The sequence below is a fragment of the Pangasianodon hypophthalmus genome, chromosome 4, assembly GCF_027358585.1.
Source record: "Pangasianodon hypophthalmus isolate fPanHyp1 chromosome 4, fPanHyp1.pri, whole genome shotgun sequence".
Lineage (NCBI taxonomy): Eukaryota > Metazoa > Chordata > Actinopteri > Siluriformes > Pangasiidae > Pangasianodon > Pangasianodon hypophthalmus.
Genome location: NC_069713.1, coordinates 7,551,884 through 7,572,212, shown reverse-complemented (window position 1 = coordinate 7,572,212; position 20,329 = coordinate 7,551,884). Strand labels below are relative to the sequence as shown.

The 20,329-nt window shown below is 45.6% G+C and overlaps 1 protein-coding gene and 1 long non-coding RNA gene across 2 annotated transcripts; both read right to left on the bottom strand.

Annotated features, from left to right (window-relative positions):
• Window positions 1-2,662: 2,662 nt before the first annotated feature.
• Window positions 2,663-4,970, bottom strand: LOC128318209 (lactose-binding lectin l-2-like). The gene is made up of 6 exons (XM_053233682.1): window positions 4,927-4,970; window positions 4,758-4,837; window positions 4,149-4,243; window positions 3,241-3,375; window positions 2,958-3,066; window positions 2,663-2,845 (listed from the first exon to the last, which is right to left on the bottom strand). The coding sequence occupies exons 2-6, from the start codon at window positions 4,816-4,818 to the stop codon at window positions 2,775-2,777; spliced, it is 471 nt and encodes a 156-aa protein (XP_053089657.1). The 5' UTR covers window positions 4,819-4,837; window positions 4,927-4,970; the 3' UTR covers window positions 2,663-2,774.
• A 14,278-nt stretch (window positions 4,971-19,248) lies between these two features.
• Window positions 19,249-19,665, bottom strand: LOC128318211 (uncharacterized). The gene is made up of 3 exons (XR_008301683.1): window positions 19,500-19,665; window positions 19,357-19,414; window positions 19,249-19,286 (listed from the first exon to the last, which is right to left on the bottom strand). It is a non-coding gene; the product is annotated as an uncharacterized LOC128318211 (long non-coding RNA).
• Window positions 19,666-20,329: the final 664 nt, after the last annotated feature.

Below are 20,329 nucleotides of genomic sequence, written 5' to 3'. Positions count from 1 at the left end.
AGACCATCCTCCAGTCCAGAGCTCCCTCAATGAGGAAACTGTACGCCCCGAAGTGGAAACCTTTCACTTCCTGGTGCGGAGACCGCCAGCTCGACCCTGTTCACTGCCCAGTTGGTACAGTACTGGAGTTCCTCCAGGCCCGTCTCTCCGCAGGGCTGACCCACTCCACCCTGAAGGTCTACGTGGCAGCTATTGCGAGCACTGGATGCGTACGTCCACAGAGCTGCCCTGTGGAGGAGGGCGGACCAATTGCTCGTATGCTTTGGTCCCCTGAAGAGGGGTCTTTCTGCTCCCAAGCAGACCCTCAGCCAGTGGATTGTGGAGGCCATTTCCCTGGCTTATGAGTCCTCTGGTCTCCCCTCACCCTTGGGGGTTAAGGCTCACTCTACCGGCCTCGAAGGCCTTTCTCGCAGGTGTGTCCATGCAGGACACCTGCAATGCGGCGGGTTGGTCCACGCCCCTGATGTTTGCCAGGTTCTACGGCCTGGATATGCGAGCCACTCCAGGCTCTTCTGTCCTTTTGCCTTGAGCTGTGCCCTTTCCACACTAGGCAGGGATTTGTAAGTCTGGCGGCGTGGGCATACTCGTTCCCATAGCGTTTCTACGCAGCTCGAGTTCCTGAAGGGGAACGTCTCCAGGTTACGCATGTAACCATGGTTCCCCGAGGGAATGAGACGCTGCGTCTCAGTGCCACACTTCCGGCATCCCTGCCGCGCTTGCCTCATTTCTCAGAAGCTAGCGCGGCGTTTGCCGCTCGGGCTTTTACGCTACGTCACCCCGCCCGTGACGTGTCGCCCATCCATTGGACTGATTACACATGTTATTCAGAGCGCGGTCACGCTGAAGGCGTTCTCATAGCGTTTCGACGCAGTGTCTCGTTCCCTCAGGGAACCATGGTTACATGCGTAACCTGGAGACGTTCTCTATGCATATTAAAGTAAAGTTTGGTGTTCCATAAGGCTCTGTTCTAGGCCCACTGCTAATTTTCTCTATATATTCTATCTCTAGGAACAGTTATTTGTAAATATGGCATTAGCAACCGCTGCTATGCCAATTACACACAGCCATATTTTTCAGCAAAGCCAGATGACAGACACCAGCTAATGCCTTGCTCCCTGGATGTTTCAGCAGTTGTGTATAGAAGCTCCTGTTAGTCTAGCAGATTTGACCACATCATCCCTATTTTATCTCCCAGTAAAATTTCACATTGATTTTAAAATACTACTAATGACCTATAAAGCACTGAATGGTCCCCCACCGCAAACTTTTGGTGTGTTATGATCCTCCATGCCTGCATTGATCAAAAGATGCAGGATTTTTGTTGTTTCCTAGAATAACAAAGACTACAACAGGGGCCAGAGCTTATGTCCTAGGGTGCCCTCATGCCTGTGTTACTTTCTGGCTCTCCTTTTTAGTTATGCTGTTATATCTAGTCTTGCTGGAGTTCCTGCTTGCACTCTGTACACAATGTACATCCTCTTAAATCACTACAGGATAAGAGCACACCTAACATTCTGTGTTCTCTCCCTCTCTCTCTCTCTCTCTCTCTCTCTGTCGAGCCTCATGTTACTCCTGCTGCCTAAAGAGATGCCTACTCTCCGATCCTACCTGGACCATCCTGATACTCTACTTCGGCTTGGAGCCTCTCATTCTTTTGGTGATCTCTGCAGCTCTTTAATATGCCTTCTACTTTATCATCAAAATCAGCCACTAGAAAACAATACATACAAGAACAAAAATAGAGAAATGTCAGTGCGTGTGGTTACTAGCTCTTCTACTGATCATTAGAAATCCATAAATCCTACCACAATACATCAGCGTTCATGTAGAATGAGTCAAATAGTGCTTGTTAAATTATTAATGGAAGATGATCTGCAACCTTTTTGTTGGAAAACAGGAAAAGGTGGTCTGGCGCAAGTGTGAGCTCAGAGGAGCCAACGACAGACCTGTTTAAAAAATATATTTAGGAATAAAATGTAGTTTTAGGCATGCTCATTAGATGTGTGCAGTTTATTTTAGGCACCTGGATTATTAATCTCTTAATAATCCCAGGCATTATGGAATATTTTTGCATCAATAAATCATCATTCTCAACCCAGCTAGAACCTTATAATACTATGATCTCGAAATTATTTGACGTGTCAGTATTGGGTGTATTATTAGCTCACTTAGTATGAGATGGTGGAAAGTTAATTAATTTTCTGCTAGATATCATATATTGTTAGCCGTGTTAACATTTTTGTGAGAGATGTAAGTAACACACGCAGGGATTTTCAAAAGTTTTGCACGTTTTTACCTGTAAAGTATAGTTCAGGGACAATTCTGTACACTTTTTTTTTAAATAAACATAATGTGATTATTTAAATATTATCAAATATTATGCTTCACTGACCCCTGGCTTCGCCCAGATTCCACTTAAAGAACCACTGTCTTAACGGTTCTTTGGATGGTTAATGGCGGTAATATTCCTAAAAGGGAAACCATTTGTTGTGATTCTACATTGAAAATGCAAAAATCCCTCAAATTCTTTTAATTTGCTTTTAATTCATCTAGATGAATAGATGAAAAGTATAAATGATAAAAAAAAAAAAAAAAAAAAAAAAAAAAAAATAGAACCTTTATTCATTCATTTATTTATTTATTTTTAGATTTTTTTTTTTTTTTTGCTGAAAGTATGGTAACTTAAATGTAGCAAGGAAAAAATTCCACAAAGAAAAGCAAGGAAAAAATTTCCAACATTGTATTATAGTTGGTGAGGTGTGGCTGGGAGCATTTCAGACAATTCTCTTGACACACACAAAGGGATAGCTCTGATCACACCGAATGTCATTCCAGTTCTTCGTGGCTGCAGAAACAGAAAAACATAGGATTAAACATGAATTAAAAATGAAACACCAAACTCTAAGGTAATAAAAGATTATAAACACAGCTACAAAAAAGTTTCTGAATCTACTTACCACCATAGTTCATATGCGCACAGAACTCTTCAGGGAAAGAATTTGGTTCACCTGGATTCCACTTGGTGAAAGTTAGTTGGGTGCCATCAGACCAAAACCAGTTCAGTTTCTGAAAGAATGAACAGTAGACAGTCCATTACATGCTGTAATATTTGATTAACATTTTAAGTGTCTCTTCATCTGACCATGTTTAAGTCAATAAATAATGTATTGGGCAGTTATGTGCCTTCCTTGCTCTCACATATTTGAGTTCAGGAAGGATTTGATATTTTTCCAAGCTAACCTTCTGACAGCTAGAAAGTCCAATCCATGTTGGTTTCTCCTGGGGGTCTTGAGCACGGATAATGAACTTGACCTGCTGATATTCACCCTCGTTGTGTATTGAGATCAAGTTTGCACCAATATTCAGACAGTATTTCTAGAAAAATAAAAAGAGCTTTGGCATCATTGCATGCTTATTAACTACAGTTACTATGCATAATTTTTCATATTATTTTATAATGGCAAAGCATTCCTGGTACTGTATTTTCTTTCATTCATTCATGTTCAGTAAGCGGTTTATCCTGATCAGGTTTGCAGATCCAGAAACTGTCCCAGGAACTCTAAGGATGGGGCAGGAATACACCCTGGATGGGATGCCAGTCTACTGTGGCACACCACACACACGCATTCACTTTTATACCCCTAGGGGCAATTTATGATAGCCACTACACCTATCGGCATTATTTTCTGGAAGTGGGAGGAAACACAGACTGGGGGGAGAACACACAAGCAGTAACCCCACACAAGCAGTAACCCAAGCTCAGGATCGAAGCAAGGACTCCAGAGAACTCAAAAACGTAATAATGCAGTGGTGAGTTTTCATCATTGTAACAAAATGTTATGAATCCAGACCCCTTGGCTAAGATTTATAGATCCCTGGGGGTTCATAGACCCCACTTTGTAAACTATGACTCTAAAAAAACAACTTCATTTATAATATTCAGAATAATTTTGAATAGAATATTTTAGAATAAACAATAGACTCTGGATCCACCGTGACCCTGAACAGGATAAAGCTCTTACTGAAGATGAAGATATTCAAAACTATATACAGTATAAAACCGTAGGTACCAATAGAATTGTTTAACTCTTTTCATATTTTTTTTTGTAAATTTCTGTATAGCTGAAATGAATTGAATTTAACTGAACCTCAGCAGAAGCCCAGTCCATGCTGGTGGCCTGATACTTGAAGCAACGTCCTCCAAATTTCACCCAGCCATCTGGACAGCGTGAGTCCAGTTTTCCTTCATTGGATCAAAAAAAAAAGTTAGACGGTAGATCGTATAAACGAAGCTTCTGAGGAGAGAGGTTATTTTTAATAAGGTTATTTTTTTAAGAATTAATAGACCACAAGTTTCTTTAGGTGTATTTAGTGGCTACGAATTAGACTTTCGTGGTCTATTGATCATCATCAAAATTTTTATTTTATTCTAGTTATTTACTTTTTTTGATTCACCCCGTCAGCTTAAAATGAGAAAAATAGTTTTTTGTAAATTATTTTGTCTACATTTCTGAGATTTATAGATGGCAGATTGTTCAAAAGACATGAAGAGGTCACAGATATTTGGCTACAATTAGAAGACAGAAAACAAATCATTGTTTCACAAATAACTGCTCAAATGTGCAAAAATGCTGCAAAAGTGGAACAATCAAACAGCAGATATTATCACGTTAGAGCAATTCTTGAAGTGCCCATGCCCCTGCAAGTGTGTTATTTTTAGTTAAAAGTGTCCTGCTTATCAGGGATAAGACTCTTACCAAAAGCTGTTGCTGCCATGGCGAGAAGAAGAACAAACACCACTTCAGTCTGACGAGCCATAGTTCCGGAGTTTCGTGCACTGCATAAAAAGCACAAGTTAATTAAGTATGTTATGTTATTGAATATTGAATATTGAATATGTTACACATCCCAAAAACATCCACTTACATCTAATCAGGAGTCTCTTCTTGCTTGATGTAATACACTGAGGTAAGAGGTGATGCTTATATAGTGATGGTGATAGAAACCTCCCCTTTTCCAAAGAAAAATAATAGCCATTTGAACTTGGCAAAACAAACAATCAAAAAAATTCATTCTGCACCCCTCTAATTTACATTAAACTCATTAAACTCATCTTGGTTGACACAGTAAATTCACAGACACCCATCTGTCTGCAAGCTGAATTCCATTACACTGGAAAATCATGTCCAGTAGGACATCTCTTGATTAATATTTTTCAACAATGAGATCCCGTACCTACTTTGCAGCTCTTTGCGGCCCATGGCTTTTCCAGTTGGGTGTTACCAAAAAGATGTCAGGAAAATCCTATAGGAACAGCTGTACTTTATTTAAGGTTAATCAGACACTTTAATTAATGGCAGATGTATACTATTTAACTATTCATAACTATTTAACATGAGTTTGGATGTAATTGTTTGATTCCGAACACTGCCACATTCCCGATAATATATATATATGGGTACTGTATGCTGTTACAGTACCCATCCGAGAGTTGGGCCCAGAGTGAGTAGCTCTGGGAGAGCCCATCCATGTTGCTGTGCTGCGCCCCCGATCAGTGCTCCACTGAGAAGTCGAAATCCTGTAGAGAGAGGAACCAAGCAGGTGACTCTGGCATTGGTGTCTTTAGCCTTGGCCATCCACTGGAGAGGAGAGTGGTCGGTGATGAGGACGAAGTGATGAACAGTCAGGTAATACCACAGCTCCTCGATGGCTCACTTGATGGCCAAGGCCTCTCTCTCTACAGCTGCATACATTTGCTCTGCGGGGAACAGCTTTTGGCTCGCAAAAGAGGACCGGGTGCTCCTCCGAAGAACTGTGACAGGACTGCCCCAAGCCCTGTCTCTGAGGCGTCTGTGCAATGAAGGGGAGGTTGAAGTCAGGGTTCCACAGAATGGGCGAGCTTGTCAATGCTTCCTTCAGTTTCGTGAACACTTCCTCATCCTCCTGAATCCACTGCACCTTTCCTGATAGGGGAGATGCAATCAATGAAAAGTTAGGCACAAGTCAAGTCAAGTCAAGTCAAGTGGAGTTTATTGTCATTTCAGCCATATACAAGTACACAGTGAAACGAAACAACGTTTCTCCAGGACCAAGGTGCTACATAAGACAACACAGAACAACATAGAACTACGGGGACTACATAAATTTCATAAATTAAACGTAAAGTTTAATTGAAATTTAGACAGCACAAGACAGAACAGACAGTACTACATAACTACGACGCCGACCAGTACACAGTCCTGTTGAAAGTGATAAGGTGACAGTAGTGCAAATATTACAGCTGAGGTAGTGTAAACAGTGTAAACATATTAGTAGCAGCAATAATAAAACATGTGCAAAACATGTGCAGTGCATGTGCATAGAGGATGTTCTGTTGTGTGTATATATATGTATGTATGTATGTATGCGTGAGTTCCTTTGGACCAGTTCAGTTGTGTGTGTATATATATATGTGTGTGTGTGTGTGTGTGTGTATATGTATGTGTGTGTGTGTGTGTGTGTTCCTTCAGTCCAGTTCTAGGTATTTAGGAGTCTGATGGCATGAGGGAAGAAACTGTTGCACAGTCTGGTTGTGAGGGCCCGAATGCTTCGGTACCGTTTACCAGACGGCAGGAGTGTGAAGAGTGTGTGTGAGGGGTGTGTGGGATCATCCACAATGCTGGTGGCTTTGCGGATGCAGCGGGAGGTGTAAATGTCTGTGATGGAGGGAAGAGAGATCCCGATGATCTTCTCAGCTGTCTTCACTATCCGCTGCAGGGTCTTGCGATCCGAAACGGTGCAATTCCCAAACCAGGCAGTGATGCAGCTGCTCAGGATGCTCTCGATAGTCCCTCTGTAGAACGTGGTGAGGATGGAGGGTGGAAGATGTTCTTTCCTCAGCCTTCGCAGAAAGTACAGGCGCTGCTGGGCTTTCTTTGTTATGGAGCTGGTGTTGAGCGACCAGGTGAGGTTCTCCGCCAGGTGAACACCAAGAAACTTCGTGCTCTTGACGATCTCCACGGAGGAGCCGTCGATGTTCAGCGGAGAGTGGTCTCTCTGTGCTCTTCTGAAGTCAACAACCATCTCTTTAGTTTTGTCCACATTCAGAGACAGGTTGTTGGCTTTGCACCAGTCCGTTAGCCGCTGCACCTCCTCTCTGTATGCTGACTCGTCGTTCTTGCTGATGAGACCCACCACGGTCGTGTCATCGGCGAACTTGATGATGTGATTTGAGCTGTGCATTGCTACACAGTCGTGAGTCAGCAGAGTGAACAGCAATGGACTGAGCACACAGCCCTGTGGGGCCCCAGTGCTCAGTGTGGTGGTGTTGGAGATGCTGTTCCCGATCCGGACTGACTGAGGTCTCCCAGTCAGGAAGTCCAGGATCCAGTTGCAGAGGGAGGTGTTCAGGCCCAGCAGGTTCAGCTTTCCGATCAAGTGCTGAGGAATGATTGTGTTGAATGCTGAACTGAAGTCTATGAACAGCATTCTAACATAAGTGTCTTTATTGTCCAGGTGGGTGAGGGCCAGATGGAGGGTGGTGGTGATGGCGTCATCTGTTGAGCGGTTGGGGCGGTAAGCGAATTGCAAGGGGTCCAGTGAGGGGGGCAGCAGGGTCTTGACGTGCCTCATGACGAGCTTCTCGAAGCACTTCATGATGATGGGTGTAAGTGCAACGGGACGGTAGTCATTGAGGCAGGACACTGAAGACTTCTTTGGCACGGGGACGATGGTGGTGGCCTTGAAGCAGGTCGGAACAACGGTGCTGCACAGAGAGGTGTTGAAGATGTCCGTGAAAACATCTGCCAACTGGTCTGCACATCCCCTGAGCACCCTGCCAGGGATGTTGTCTGGTCCAGCAGCCTTCCGTGGGTTGACTCACGTCAGCCGTGGTTAGACACAGCACCTGGTCATTGGGAGAAGGGGTGGTCTTCCTCGCCATCACGCCGTTCTGTGCCTCGAACCGAGCGTAGAAGTCATTCAGCGCATCTGGGAGGGAGGCATCACTGTCACAGGCAGATGGTGATGACCTGTAGTTGGTGATGTTCTGGATGCCCTGCCACATGCGCCGTGTGTCTCTGCTGGTCTTGAAGTGGTCATGGATTCTCTGGGCGTGTGCGCGCTTCGCTTCTCTGATGGCCCGGGACAGTTTGGCCCTTGCTGTTCTTAGGGCCACCTTATTGCCTGCTCTGAAGGCGGAGTCTCGAGTCCTCAGTAGTGCACGCACCTCTGCAGTCATCCACGGCTTCTGGTTGGAGCGTGAGGTGATGGTCTTGGAGGCGGTGACGTCATCAATGCACTTGCTAATATAGCTGGTCACTGATGTCGCGTATTCCTCCAAGTCAGTGAAGTCGCCGTCAGTTGCCGCTTCCCTGAACATGTGCCAGTCAGTGTGTTCAAAGCAGTCCTGAAGAGCAGAGATGGCTCCTGCTGGCCAGGTTTTCACCTGCTTCAGAACCGGTTTGGAGTGTCTGACTAGCGGTCTGTATGCTGGGATTAGCATAACAGAGATGTGGTCTGAGTATCCGAGGTGGGGGCGGGGCTCCGCCCGGTACGCGCCAGGGATGTTTGTGTAAACAAGGTCCAGCATGTTTTTCCCTCTCGTTGCAAAGTCCACATGCTGATGGAATTTAGGGAGCACTGACTTGAGATTTGCATGGTTGAAATCTCCGGCAACAATAAACAGTCCGTCAGGGTTTGAGTTCTGCAGCTCGCTAATAGCCCCATACAGTTCACAGAGCGCCTCTTTAGCATTAGCGTTAGCACTGGGGGGAATGTACACACCGATTATGAAAACAGTAGTGAATTCCCGTGGTAAATAAAAAGGTCTACATCTAACAGTCATAAACTCCACCAGCGATGAGCAGTAACTAGAGACTAGCACCGAGTTCTTGCACCATTCCGTGTTGATGTAAACACACAAGCCGCCGCCGCGAGCCTTACCGCACAGAGCTGTGTTTCTGTCGGCACGAAACGAGGCTAGCCCGTCTAGCTGAATGGCGGCGTCCAGAACTCTGTCGTTGAGCCACGTCTCTGTGAAAACAAAGACGCAGCAGTCTCTAAACTCACGCCGCGTAGCTTGCTGGAGTCAGATGTAGTCCAGTTTATTATCCAGGGAGCAGACATTGGAGAGCAGGATGGACGGGAGAGCTGGCCGGCTAGGGTTTGTTTTTAGCCTAGCACGAACCCCCGCCCTCTTGCCGCGCTTCTGCTTTCTCGCGCACCGCTTGCGACGTCCCCTCCCCCGGCCACCGGCATCGGGCGACGCCGAGGGCTGGAGGCCTGGTCCCCGCAGCAAGCCGAGATCGCGTAGCTTCTCCAACAGATCATCTTGCAGAGAGGCTGTGTTGTAGTGTTTGAGGTTTATGAGTGTCTGGCGGTGGTAAACACGAACACCGGTAGCTCCGATGTCCATGTGCCGTTAAAAAGTCGGCCTAAGGACGAAAAAAGCACCATTTTGTATCCGGAGTGGCCGCTGCGTGCTACTGCCGCGCCGCCATCTTGGAATACCTGGGGGTACAAAGCGGGGGTAGTAGCCAGCCAAACCCAAGAAGGCACGTACTTGTTTTTTGGTGGCAGGTCTTGGGTACTCACGCACTGCCTCGATCTGCCTTCTTCTTCTGTGGCATGAGCAGTCCACGACCGATGCTGTACCCCAGGTACTGGGCCTCCATTAACCCCAGATGACACTTTTTTGCGTTGGCAGTTAGCCCAGACTTCCAGAGTTCCTCCAACACGGCCCTCAGGTGGTAGAGGTGGTTGGACCAGTTGGACCAGTGGATCACCATATCATCGATGTAGGCGGCTGCATAATGCCTGTGAGGTCTTAGGACAATATCCATGAGGCATTCGAAGGTGGCTGGTGCTCCATGCAGACCAAAGGGGAGAACCCAGTACTGCCAGTGGCCTTTGTTTGGTGAAGCCCATCTTTGGCTTAGCCTCCGGGCTGAGAGCCACTTGCCATTATCCTTTGGTGACGTCCAGCGTGGAGATGAACCGGGCTCTCCCTAGTCACTCCACCCTTGGGAGGGGATACACATCTGAAATCCAAGTCGTTGCACAGCTGGATGCTCCCATCAGGCTTGGGCACCCCAACAATGGGGCTGGACCAGGGATGTGTCGACTCCTCAATGACTCTGCCTCAGAGCATCTGACTGACCCCTTCCTCGATTGCCTGATGGCAGGCTTCTGCGACGTGGTAGGAAAGCTGTGTGACCATGACTCCCAGTGGGGTTATGATGTCATGACTGATCAGATGCGTTCTGCCTGGCACAGAGGAGAAGACATCAGCAAACTGGTCCACCAGCTCTGCCAGCTACTGGGACTGAGCTGGCATGAGCTCCTCTCCTTGGTTGACCAAGGCACACTCTAATGGATCTGTGTAAGGCAGGCTGTGTAAGGTTAATATAGTACAATTGTGTGTCGGGTCACTTACCTGGTTGTTGCAGTCTGTAATTTATGGGACTCACCCTCTCGAGGACCGTGTACTGGCCCTGCTACCATGCCAGGAACTTGCAGGAGGTGTCAGGAAGGAAGAGGAGGACCTTATCCCCAGGCTGAAACTAACGGGGCTGGGCAGGATGGTTGTAGGCTCTCCTCTGTTCTCACTGGGCAACCTCCATATGCTACCTCATGATTGGAATGACGTGGTCTATTCGCCCCTGCATTTCCTGTATGTAATCAATGAGGGAGCGGAAGGGGGAGGACTGCTCTTCCCACGCCTCTCGGGCCACGTCCAGCAGTCCCTGAGGTCACTGTCTGAAGAGTAGCTTGAACGGGGTAAACCCGGTGGATGCATGGGGATTCTCTTGGACAGCGAAGAGAACGTAGGGGAGGAGCAGGTCCCAGTTTCTGCCCTCCTTGTCTACCACCCAGCAAAGCATCCTCTTCAGGGTCTAGTTGAAAGAGATGGACGTCCTCAGGTGTTTAACCTGCAACAACCAAAACAGATCCGTCATTAGTTTGGACCTAAATGGCGTACCTTGGTCGGTCAGGATGGCCTTTGTGATGCCCACATGACTGAAGAGGAGCAGGAGCTCATGGGAGGTGGCCTTTCTGAGGGGAACTGCCTCAGGGTATCTGATGGCGTAGTCCATGATAACTAGGATGAATTCATGACCCCGGGCAGATTTTGGCAGCGGCCCTGTGAGGTCCATGCCAATCCTCTCGAAGGGGATGCTGAAAATACGGAGAGGGATGAGTGGCACGGGAGCAGGTTTGTGGGGGCTCATCCATTGGCACTGGGGACACTGCTGGCAGAAGACCCTGACTTCTGCATCCATGCTGGGCCAAGTGAAGCGGTCCCTCAATTTCTGCAGTGTGTTCCAAGCCCCCAGATGAGCACCCTGGGGATGAGAGTGGGCCAGGTGCGGTCTTTGGTACAGCTTTGGGGAACTACCAGGAGCTAAAGAGATTCTCTTCACAGTTCCGTCCTCTGGTAGAGTAATCCCCCTCATACCAGGAAGTGTGTGTTAGGCAGGCGTTGGTCTGGCTGCTGTAGGATGCCCTTGATGACTCGCACCTGCCTCCAACAGTTCTTTAGCCTGGGATCTTCTTTCTGCTCCTGGCTGAAATTTCCCTCCCAAGAGACCTGGGTAGACACAATAGACACAGGGTTAGCAGGGGGGTTTGACTCACCTGCTGAGGTCACTCCGGCATCAACCTTGTTTTGGGCCAAGCGGGCCGGCCGGATCCTTGGCCACGTCGTCCTGGCCTTCCTTTTCCTCATCGCCCGCGATGCCCTGGCTGTCAAGAACCCCAGCCAGTCACAGCTCAATAGCAGTGGCAAGGGGAGTTCGGGAATGAGGCCGACCATAAATAGGCTGTCAGTGTCTTGGTGCTTCACCATTACTTGGGCAGCGGGGACCTCCTGGACATCCCCGTGGACATACGTCATCTTAAGGGTTCTCATGAGCTTGGGCGCAGGGAAGCTAGAGGGCCGGAGCAGGGTTATGGTACTCCCTGATGGGTAACCTGGGAGTGGACGTTGTGTGCAGAGCACAGCCTGACAGCCAGGGCTTGTCTAGGGGTCATGGGGCGGCAGGATCCTGGTCTGTCGGCATGGACACGTTCTGCGGTGTCCCATTGGCGGAGCTAGTGAGCCTGAGTCTCCCCTCCCCTGGGGTCGTGTGTTCTGGGTGACGAGCCTGTGGAGGACGGGGTAGCTCTTGCTGCTTGCCCCTGTCGATCTCCAGCATTGCAACTGCTTGCTCTATCATTGCCTCTATCATTTCCCTGGGTTGTTGGGCCCCTCTCATCATGAGCGCTTTCTGCTCCTCAGGCAGCTCTCAGGAACCGGTCCATGGCCACCCTCTCAGCCACTACAGTGGTGGTCAGGAGCTCGGGCTGGAGCCACCGCTTTGTGATCCATAATAGACTGTCCATTTGGCTCCATGGGATGGCTTTGGGGTTGTAGGTCCATCGATGGAGCTCTGCCGCCACACTGGTTTGGGACGGACCACAGCAGAGGAGGATCTCACTTTTGACGATCTCATAGTGGGCTGCTTCCTCAATGGTCAGGGCATAGTAGGCCAGCTGGGCCTCTCCTGTGAGGAGTGGAGCGAGGCCTGGGGGCCAGTTCTCCCACTACTCGACCCGCTCGAAGGTGAGCAGGAAGGCTCCAACATCTTAGTCAGAAGTGAGTTTAGTCAGGAAGCGCTGGGCCTCCCAGCAGGGGTCGGGGAGGGGGACAGCTGCAGCATCACCGACCGTCTTCTTAAGCTCCAGGAGCTCTCGTGCGGTGGTCTGAAGGCCCCGGGCCAGCTCCTCTGTTTTGGCTTGGTGCTGCAGGCTCATCCGAAGAAATTGCTGGAAGAAGTTATCCATTCCACTCTCGACATGCTGTACTGCCCGCATCCTCCACCAGTGTGACGTGCAAGACCTAGACACAAACACAGGCACAGAGAGTCTTTGAATAAGGGGAACGTGCTCTTTATTCACAGTGAGTAAGGTGCAGTGTAGTGAATTTTTAGGCGTGTAGGTAGAGTGGGGGTGAGGATGAGTGATGATAGTGTCGTCTCCGGGGTTGGTGCGGCAATCCCTCTGTAGTGGTGCTTAGAGGCGATGGAGGTTTAGCGGCAGCAGTGTTTAAAGTGGCACGAGCCTAGCGGGAGACAGCAGGGGACCGTCTTCCCCGCTGATGTCGCTCTCTGCAAGAGAAGAAACAGACAAAAGTTAGTGAAGTCGCCACTTTCTCCTACCTCTCCCACTGCGCTGCTGCGGGCTCCTTTTATCTCCCTCCGGCTCCTCCAGGAGGGTAGATTCGTGCCACGACAAGGATTGGCTGCCAGACGTGGAAGGTTGAAAGTGCTCTGCCTCGCAGCCACGTGCACTCTCTGTCCAAAACAATGGGGGTGCTGAAGTGGCGCCATCCTGGAGTTTGCATGTTCTCCCCATGCTTTGGGGGCTTCCTCCAGGTACTTTGGTTTCCTCCCCCAGTCCAAAGACATGCGCTGTAGGCTGATTGGCATCTTTTTATGCCAATTTATGCATCCTGGAAACAATGTATCCTGGAAATAATAAATTTATTACAGAAACAGTGTTCATGAGTTAAAATAAAGCCACTTTATTATTTTTCTTTTATTCTGTAAAAAATATATTGTGTTTTTGTGATAAATTCATATTTTAAAGCCAAAAAAATGGTTTCAACATCTCATTTTCACACAAAGGCTCTATACATTTTCATTTTGAAAAGAAACACTAATGAACTCAAGAATCGCATTGCGCTTAAAAACTGGCTCGGGCTAACTGAGCAGCATGGTTGAAGTCAGCATTCTTGTGATGTCACAACAGCTGGCACATGAGCGCGCCTTCTATAGAACACCTGTCCAACATTTTTATCTCAGTGCAGAAAAAGGAAACAGGAGTAAAAAGACATTTTTCAAATTTAGACTTTTTTTCTTGAGATAAATCATTTTCTTTTATTGTGAAGGAGTTCAGTGAAAATTCAGAATGCTCATTAAACATTCAAACAGGCTGAAGAGCCATGCACTTTATTTTCAGATTTGTGTAAAGCTGCTTTGTGACAATGTTTATAGTAAATAATCTATATTTAGACATAAATGTAGATATAAATCATATTGAATTGATCTCAGCTTTGGGCTCCATCAGCTATTAACTCTGTAGTGATGATTATAGTCATTATTAGGGCTGTGGAATTGCTTTAATACTGCAGTGAAATGTGAACTGCTGGAAATAAATGAAACACTGAGCTGCATTCTGATATGGACGAGACTGATTAACCCAGTACACCTCCACAGACAAACAGAAATCTCATGTGGAGGCAACAGCATCATTTTATCCTAGACTTTAATGTTTTAAATGGTTTATTTAGCCAGAGTAATGTTTTCGTGTTCCTGAAATTTGTCAGCTTTACATTTCCTTCAGTTCGTGCACAGGAGGTCGCATCTCAAATGTCTTACTATTTACCTCATATGTTCACTACGTAGGGTACAACATAAAGGTGTTATAGACACTAAACAGACTAAATAGACAGCACTAAACACTCAATAAAATGCTAGTTGATTGACTCCAATAAGTGTCTGTTGTAAATTAACTACTTATATGTAGTTTCACTTTTAGGACACATAGTTCTCTTTTTTTATCTAAATACTACTATTAATACATCATTTTGTAAAGTACATGACTTTTCTGAAGGCTTCTTTGATTAAACTTGTTAACTTGCAGTTTAGTGCCAAAGTTTTCATCCCTCTCATTTTATGGGTTGAAAAGGAGCAAGGAATCATGGGAAGCTGCACTAATGCTGAAGGAAACTGCAAAACATAGACTAAATAGTCAAGTCAAGTGTCTTTATTGTCATTTCAACCATATACAGCTATTTCATACACAGTGAAACAAAACAACATACCTCCAGGATCATAGTGCTTCATGAAACAACACAGAACTACATGAGACTACACATTACTACATACGGTGCATGAGCAAATGTGTGCAAACAGCACAAGACAGTACAATAACTACTAAAACAGAACAATCACTACGACAGTACAATAACTACTAAAACAGAAGATTAACTAAGACAGGACAACAACTACTAAAACAGTAGAATAACTACTAAAACAGCACAATAGGCACAGTAAGAGACAGTGCAGCACAGACCAGTACACAGTTCTAGTGTGGAAGTGTCAGATATAACAGGTAGACATATAAATAGAAAAACAGAAAAAAGAAATAGAAAAAACAGTAGAAAAAAACTAACCTCAAATGTAAGGTCCCTGGAGGACTAGTGGTTAGGCCATGGCACTCTCACTGCCATGGCCCAGATTTGATTCCTGGCCAGGGGACCATCCCCAGCCACTGAGGGTGCACTCCCAGTGCTGGTCCCACACCCGGATAAAATTGGGGAGGGTTGCATCAGGAAATGCATCAGGTGTAAAAACTGTGCCAAATCAAATATATAGACCAATGATCCGCTGTGGTGACCACTAATAGGAGCAGCTGAAAGAAGAAGAACAACTAACCTCAAATGTAGCACGTCAAAAAGTATTTTGTGTCAAGATTTATTATGTTTTTATAAGCGTCCTTCTGATGTCTGTGTGTTTTCTTTATGTGTAGAAGAAGAACAAGCTGCACCCTTCAGCATTTACCGAAAGGTAAGTTATAGTGAAGAGCTATACAGCTCCATGATGACATCAAAATAAAAAAGCCTATAATAACTGTAGATTGTGTAGGCTCAGAGCTCAGATTTTTTTATAAAAAATACTATAGAATTTGACTGATATTTACTGTGAAGACAAACAGCATCTGTTTATTCCTCAGCAGCTCAGAAACTCCAAAAGAGACTCCGCAAACTATCTCTCTGGTGGTGAGAGCCTTTCTTGTGGATCAGTGGAAAGTACAAATTTACTCCTAAATCTCCAGTGCTGCAAACACACAAACAAAAATGCAAAATATTCAGAGTTCACTATAAATGCTATGCCTCACTGTTTTGGGTCTAATAAGATGATGCCTGAGGGAAAAGGAATGAGCAGGACTCCGACTCTGACTGAGGGAAAAACAAACAGCACAACTCTGACTCCGTCTGAGGGAAACATTAACAGCACAACTCTGACTCCGTCTGAGGGAAACATTAACAGCACAACTCTGACTCCGTCTGAGGGAAACACAAAGAGCACAACTCTGACTCCATCTGAGGGAAACACAAAGAGCACAACTCTGACTCCATCTGAGGGAAACACAAAGAGCACAACTCTGACTCCATCTGAGGGAAACACAAAGAGCACAACTCTGACTCCATCTGAGGGAAACACAAAGAGCACAACTCTGACTCCATCTGAGGGAAACACAAAGAGCACAACTCTGACTCCATCTGAGGGAAACACAAAGAGCACAACTCTGACTCCATCTGAGGGAAACACAAAGAGCATGACTCCGACTCAAACAGACCCCCTCCAATTCACGTATCGTCCCAACCGCTCAACGGATGATGCCATCACAGCCACCCTCCAGCTTGCCCTCACCCACCTGCTTGGAAAGCTGAACCTACTGGGCCTGAACACCTCCCTCTGCAACTGGATCTTGGAATTCCTGACTGGGAGAAGGACAGCAGCTAACGGACTGCTGTAGAGCCAACAACCTGTCTCTGAATGTGGACAAAACTAAAGAGATGGTGGTTGACTTCAGGAGAGCACAGAGCGACCACTCTCCACTGAACATCGACGCTGAACATCTGTGGAGATCATCAAGAGCACCAAATTCCTTGGTGTTCACCTGGCAGAGAACCTCACCTGGTCCCTCAACACCAGCTTCATAACCAAGAAAACCCAACAGCATCTCTACTTTCTGTAAAGGCTGAGGAAAGCACATCTCCCACCCCCCATCCTCACCATATTCTACAGAGGGACTATTGAGAGCATCCTGAGTGGCTGCATCACTGCTTGGTTTGGAAATTGCACCATCTCAGTTCGCAAGACCCTGCGGCGGATAGTGAGGACAGCTGAGAAGATCATTGGGCTCTCTTTTCCCTCCATCATAGACATTTAAACCACACGCTGCATCCACAAAGCCACCAGCATTGTGGATGACCCCACACTTCCCTCACACAAAATCTTTACCCTCCTGCCATCTGGCAAACTCTACTGAAGCATTCGGGCCCTCACAGCCAGACTCTTCTTCCCCCAAGCCATCAGACTCCTCAATACTCAAGACTGGTCTGTCAACACACACACACACACACACACACACACACACACACACACACACACACACACACACACACTCAGCTGAACACCATCCCACTCCCTCTGCAATTTTTACACATTTCTGTGTTTACTACCTACATTATTCCCTACATTGAAGCGTGGTGGCATTATTTTTTGGTGATGCTTTTCCTCAGCAGGGGACACTGTTAGGACTGGGACACTGGTCAGAGTTGAGGGCAAGATGGATCGAGCCAAATACAGAGCAATCCTAGAAGAAAACCTGCTCCAGACTTGAGACTGGGGTAGAGGTGGCCTTCGGACAGAATGACAACCCAGAGCATAGTGCCAAAACTACACTAGAGTGGTTCAAAACCAAGAACCTGCATGTGTTTGAATGGTCCAATCAAAGCACAGACCAGTGCGACTGAGAATCTGTGGCAAGACATTTAGAGAATTGTTAAGCAGTGAGCCTTGAGCAATTCTGCCAAGAAGAATAGGCAAAAGTATTAAAAGGATCCAGATGAGCTGAAATTATTTATTACATTGATTTAATTAAGTAGTCAGAAATTAAACATTTGTTCATGGAAGTTTGACTTTATTTTGAAGAACTACACATGTTTACAAGTGACAGAAACAGCTTTTCAAGGCAGAAACTTTAATGACTTGGAGAATAGTCCTTGTAGTCTTGAACACTTCACTTCACTTGTAATTATTTCATAAGGCTGAACTTTGCCAGTTTCGTATTTGTTTTTTCCCTTCCAACTTCAAAGGCCCAGTAGTTAAGTTCCTACACCTATAGATACCACGTTGAAGCACTCTAATGTCACTTACATAAGGCTGTAAATGCTCTGAACAAAAGGGGGAAATTTCTTTTGCCATTGCCATTCACAAAGCATCTCATATATATGACAATGCGCATATGAATGTGACACACTCTCAAAATGCTTTTGATGAAGAAGAAATTTTACTCTAAGATTTTCAATAAACATGTGCATAGTTCTTCAAATAAAGTCAAACTACATTTTCAAATAAAAAGTAACAAACTTAATTAACAAAACAAATCTCAGTGATATGATTTTAGTCAAGTGGCTTTATTGTCATTTCAACCATATGTGGCAATGCTGAGATGGGGGGAGGGGAATAAATGAATAACTCAACATACCCTCCCCGCTAAACAAACCGACTACGCCACCCCGTATCGAAACAGGGAATAACCCAAATAAGGGACACAGATTCGTTTGCCCACAAATTCAAGGAGAAACGTGGGAACAATGTACAAAACACTTTATTCAGATTTCTATAATAAATAATAAAAACAGCAACAGTGCTGAAAGTCAATCACAATCCAGAACAATGTATCAGAATAAAGCAGCTCTGGGTACAACAAAAAAAAACAAACACTCAAAAAAAGAAAATTACACAAGTAACAGGCACGGGCTTTCCAGCAGCAAAGGCAGGCTAGCTGACACTAAGATCCTTAACGCACACTGGTGGTTTCCACGAACACACAGACACAGACACACACACACAGTGAAAAATAAATCCAAACCACACTGCACTCCACACGGTTAAACCACCACCAGCACTCAAAAAAACAGCTAGCCTCCTAGCCCCAGGGCCTGACAGGGCCTCAAGTTGTAATCCTCAGAGAGGCAGATCTAAACTATTCAAGCACAAGCACAAGTGCACAAAGAAAAACGATAAACAAACAAAATATAACCAAGACATAACTGACAAAAAATAACATCTAAAAAAACAGTTTTACACATTCAACAAGAAAAACAATTTATAACATCAAAAAAAGCAATTTGTAATACCAAGAAAAACAGTTTAAGGAAAAACAGTTTAAGGAAAAACAGCAGCACCGTCCTCTGAACGCAAAATAAAAAGAATTCTGGCGTCCTCTGAACGCAAAATAAAAAAGAATTCCGGCGTCCTCACATGACCAATCGGCACGGCGTCCGAAAAAGAGAGAGACAGAGCGGCACACTACAAAAAAAAGAAAACTATTACTAAACAAGCATTTTACTCACTAACAGAAAAAAACGAAATCACACCTACCACAATAGGTCGTGCAACACGAGTGGTACCGTTGCCCACAGTTTATAAACTCAAGCAGGTAGACACATCCCCAGAAAAATCTCACAGCTAGGAAATAAATAAAAACAAATTACATCTAGCACTAAATGAGCGACATACAACGAAGACAAACACATACCTGACATGCAAATGGACAGCCGGCAACCCAGCGCAACATCAAATGACCATTCACCGCACTGAGAGAAAAAGAAACTTTTGTTTTAATCTACATGCCCACTTCTCCATTTAACTGAACAGCTACAAACAACCAAACTCACACACCACTACACAGGTGCAGATGAAATCCGGAAGAGGGCGGTCCTAGCGATGATGCACGCCAAATGACATACCGTCAGGCTTAAATACCCGCGAACACCGATTCTAATAGGCTATTGTGGGTGACAATCACACACCAATGAGCCAATAAGGATAGACTGTCACCCACCTTGCCACAATCATACAGCTATTTCGTACACAGTGAAACAAAACAATGTTCCTCCAGGATCATGGTGCTACATAAAACAGAGAACTACAAGAGACTACACAGTACTACATAAAGTGCACATGCAAACATGTGCAAACAGCACAAGACAGGACAGTAACTACTAAAAGAGGACAATAGGCACAGCAAGAGACAGTGCAGTGCTGACCAGTACACAGTTCTAGTATGAAGGTGTCAGATATAACAGTAGTGCAAAAAAATAACAATATAATAAATTGCTGTGAATGTAAACATATACTATAACATACTATTCGGCAGATAAGCTTATACTTTATATATATCAACATAACAGCTATTGGGGTAGCAGCCAGGTAGAGAGTATAGTAATAACAAGAAATTATATAGAATATTTTTATAAGTATAGTAGCAGCAAAAAAGTGTAGGTAGTAAATACAGAAATGGGCAAAAATTGCAAAGGGAATGGGATGGCATTAAGTTGAGTACGAGAGTGTGTGTGTGTGTTGTCAGTCCAGTCTCCGAGTATTGAGGAGTCTGATGGCTTGGGGGAAGAAACTGTTGCACAGTTTGTCTGTGAGGGCCGGAACGCTTCTTTAGGGTTTGCCAGACGGCAGGAGGGGGAAGAGTTTGTGTGAGGGGTGTGTGGGGTCAT

Excerpts from the sequence above, each read along its gene's own strand:
- LOC128318209 (XM_053233682.1), bottom strand. The coding sequence starts at position 4,818 with ATGGCTCGTCAGACTGAAGTGGTGTTTGTTCTTCTTCTCGCCATGGCA. Across the intron at positions 4,244-4,757 it reads CATGGCAGCAACAGCTTTTG|GAAAACTGGACTCACGCTGT; the intron begins GTAAGAGTCTTA and ends GATCCAATGAAG. Across the intron at positions 2,846-2,957 it reads TGCGCATATGAACTATGGTG|CCACGAAGAACTGGAATGAC; the intron begins GTAAGTAGATTC and ends CTGTTTCTGCAG.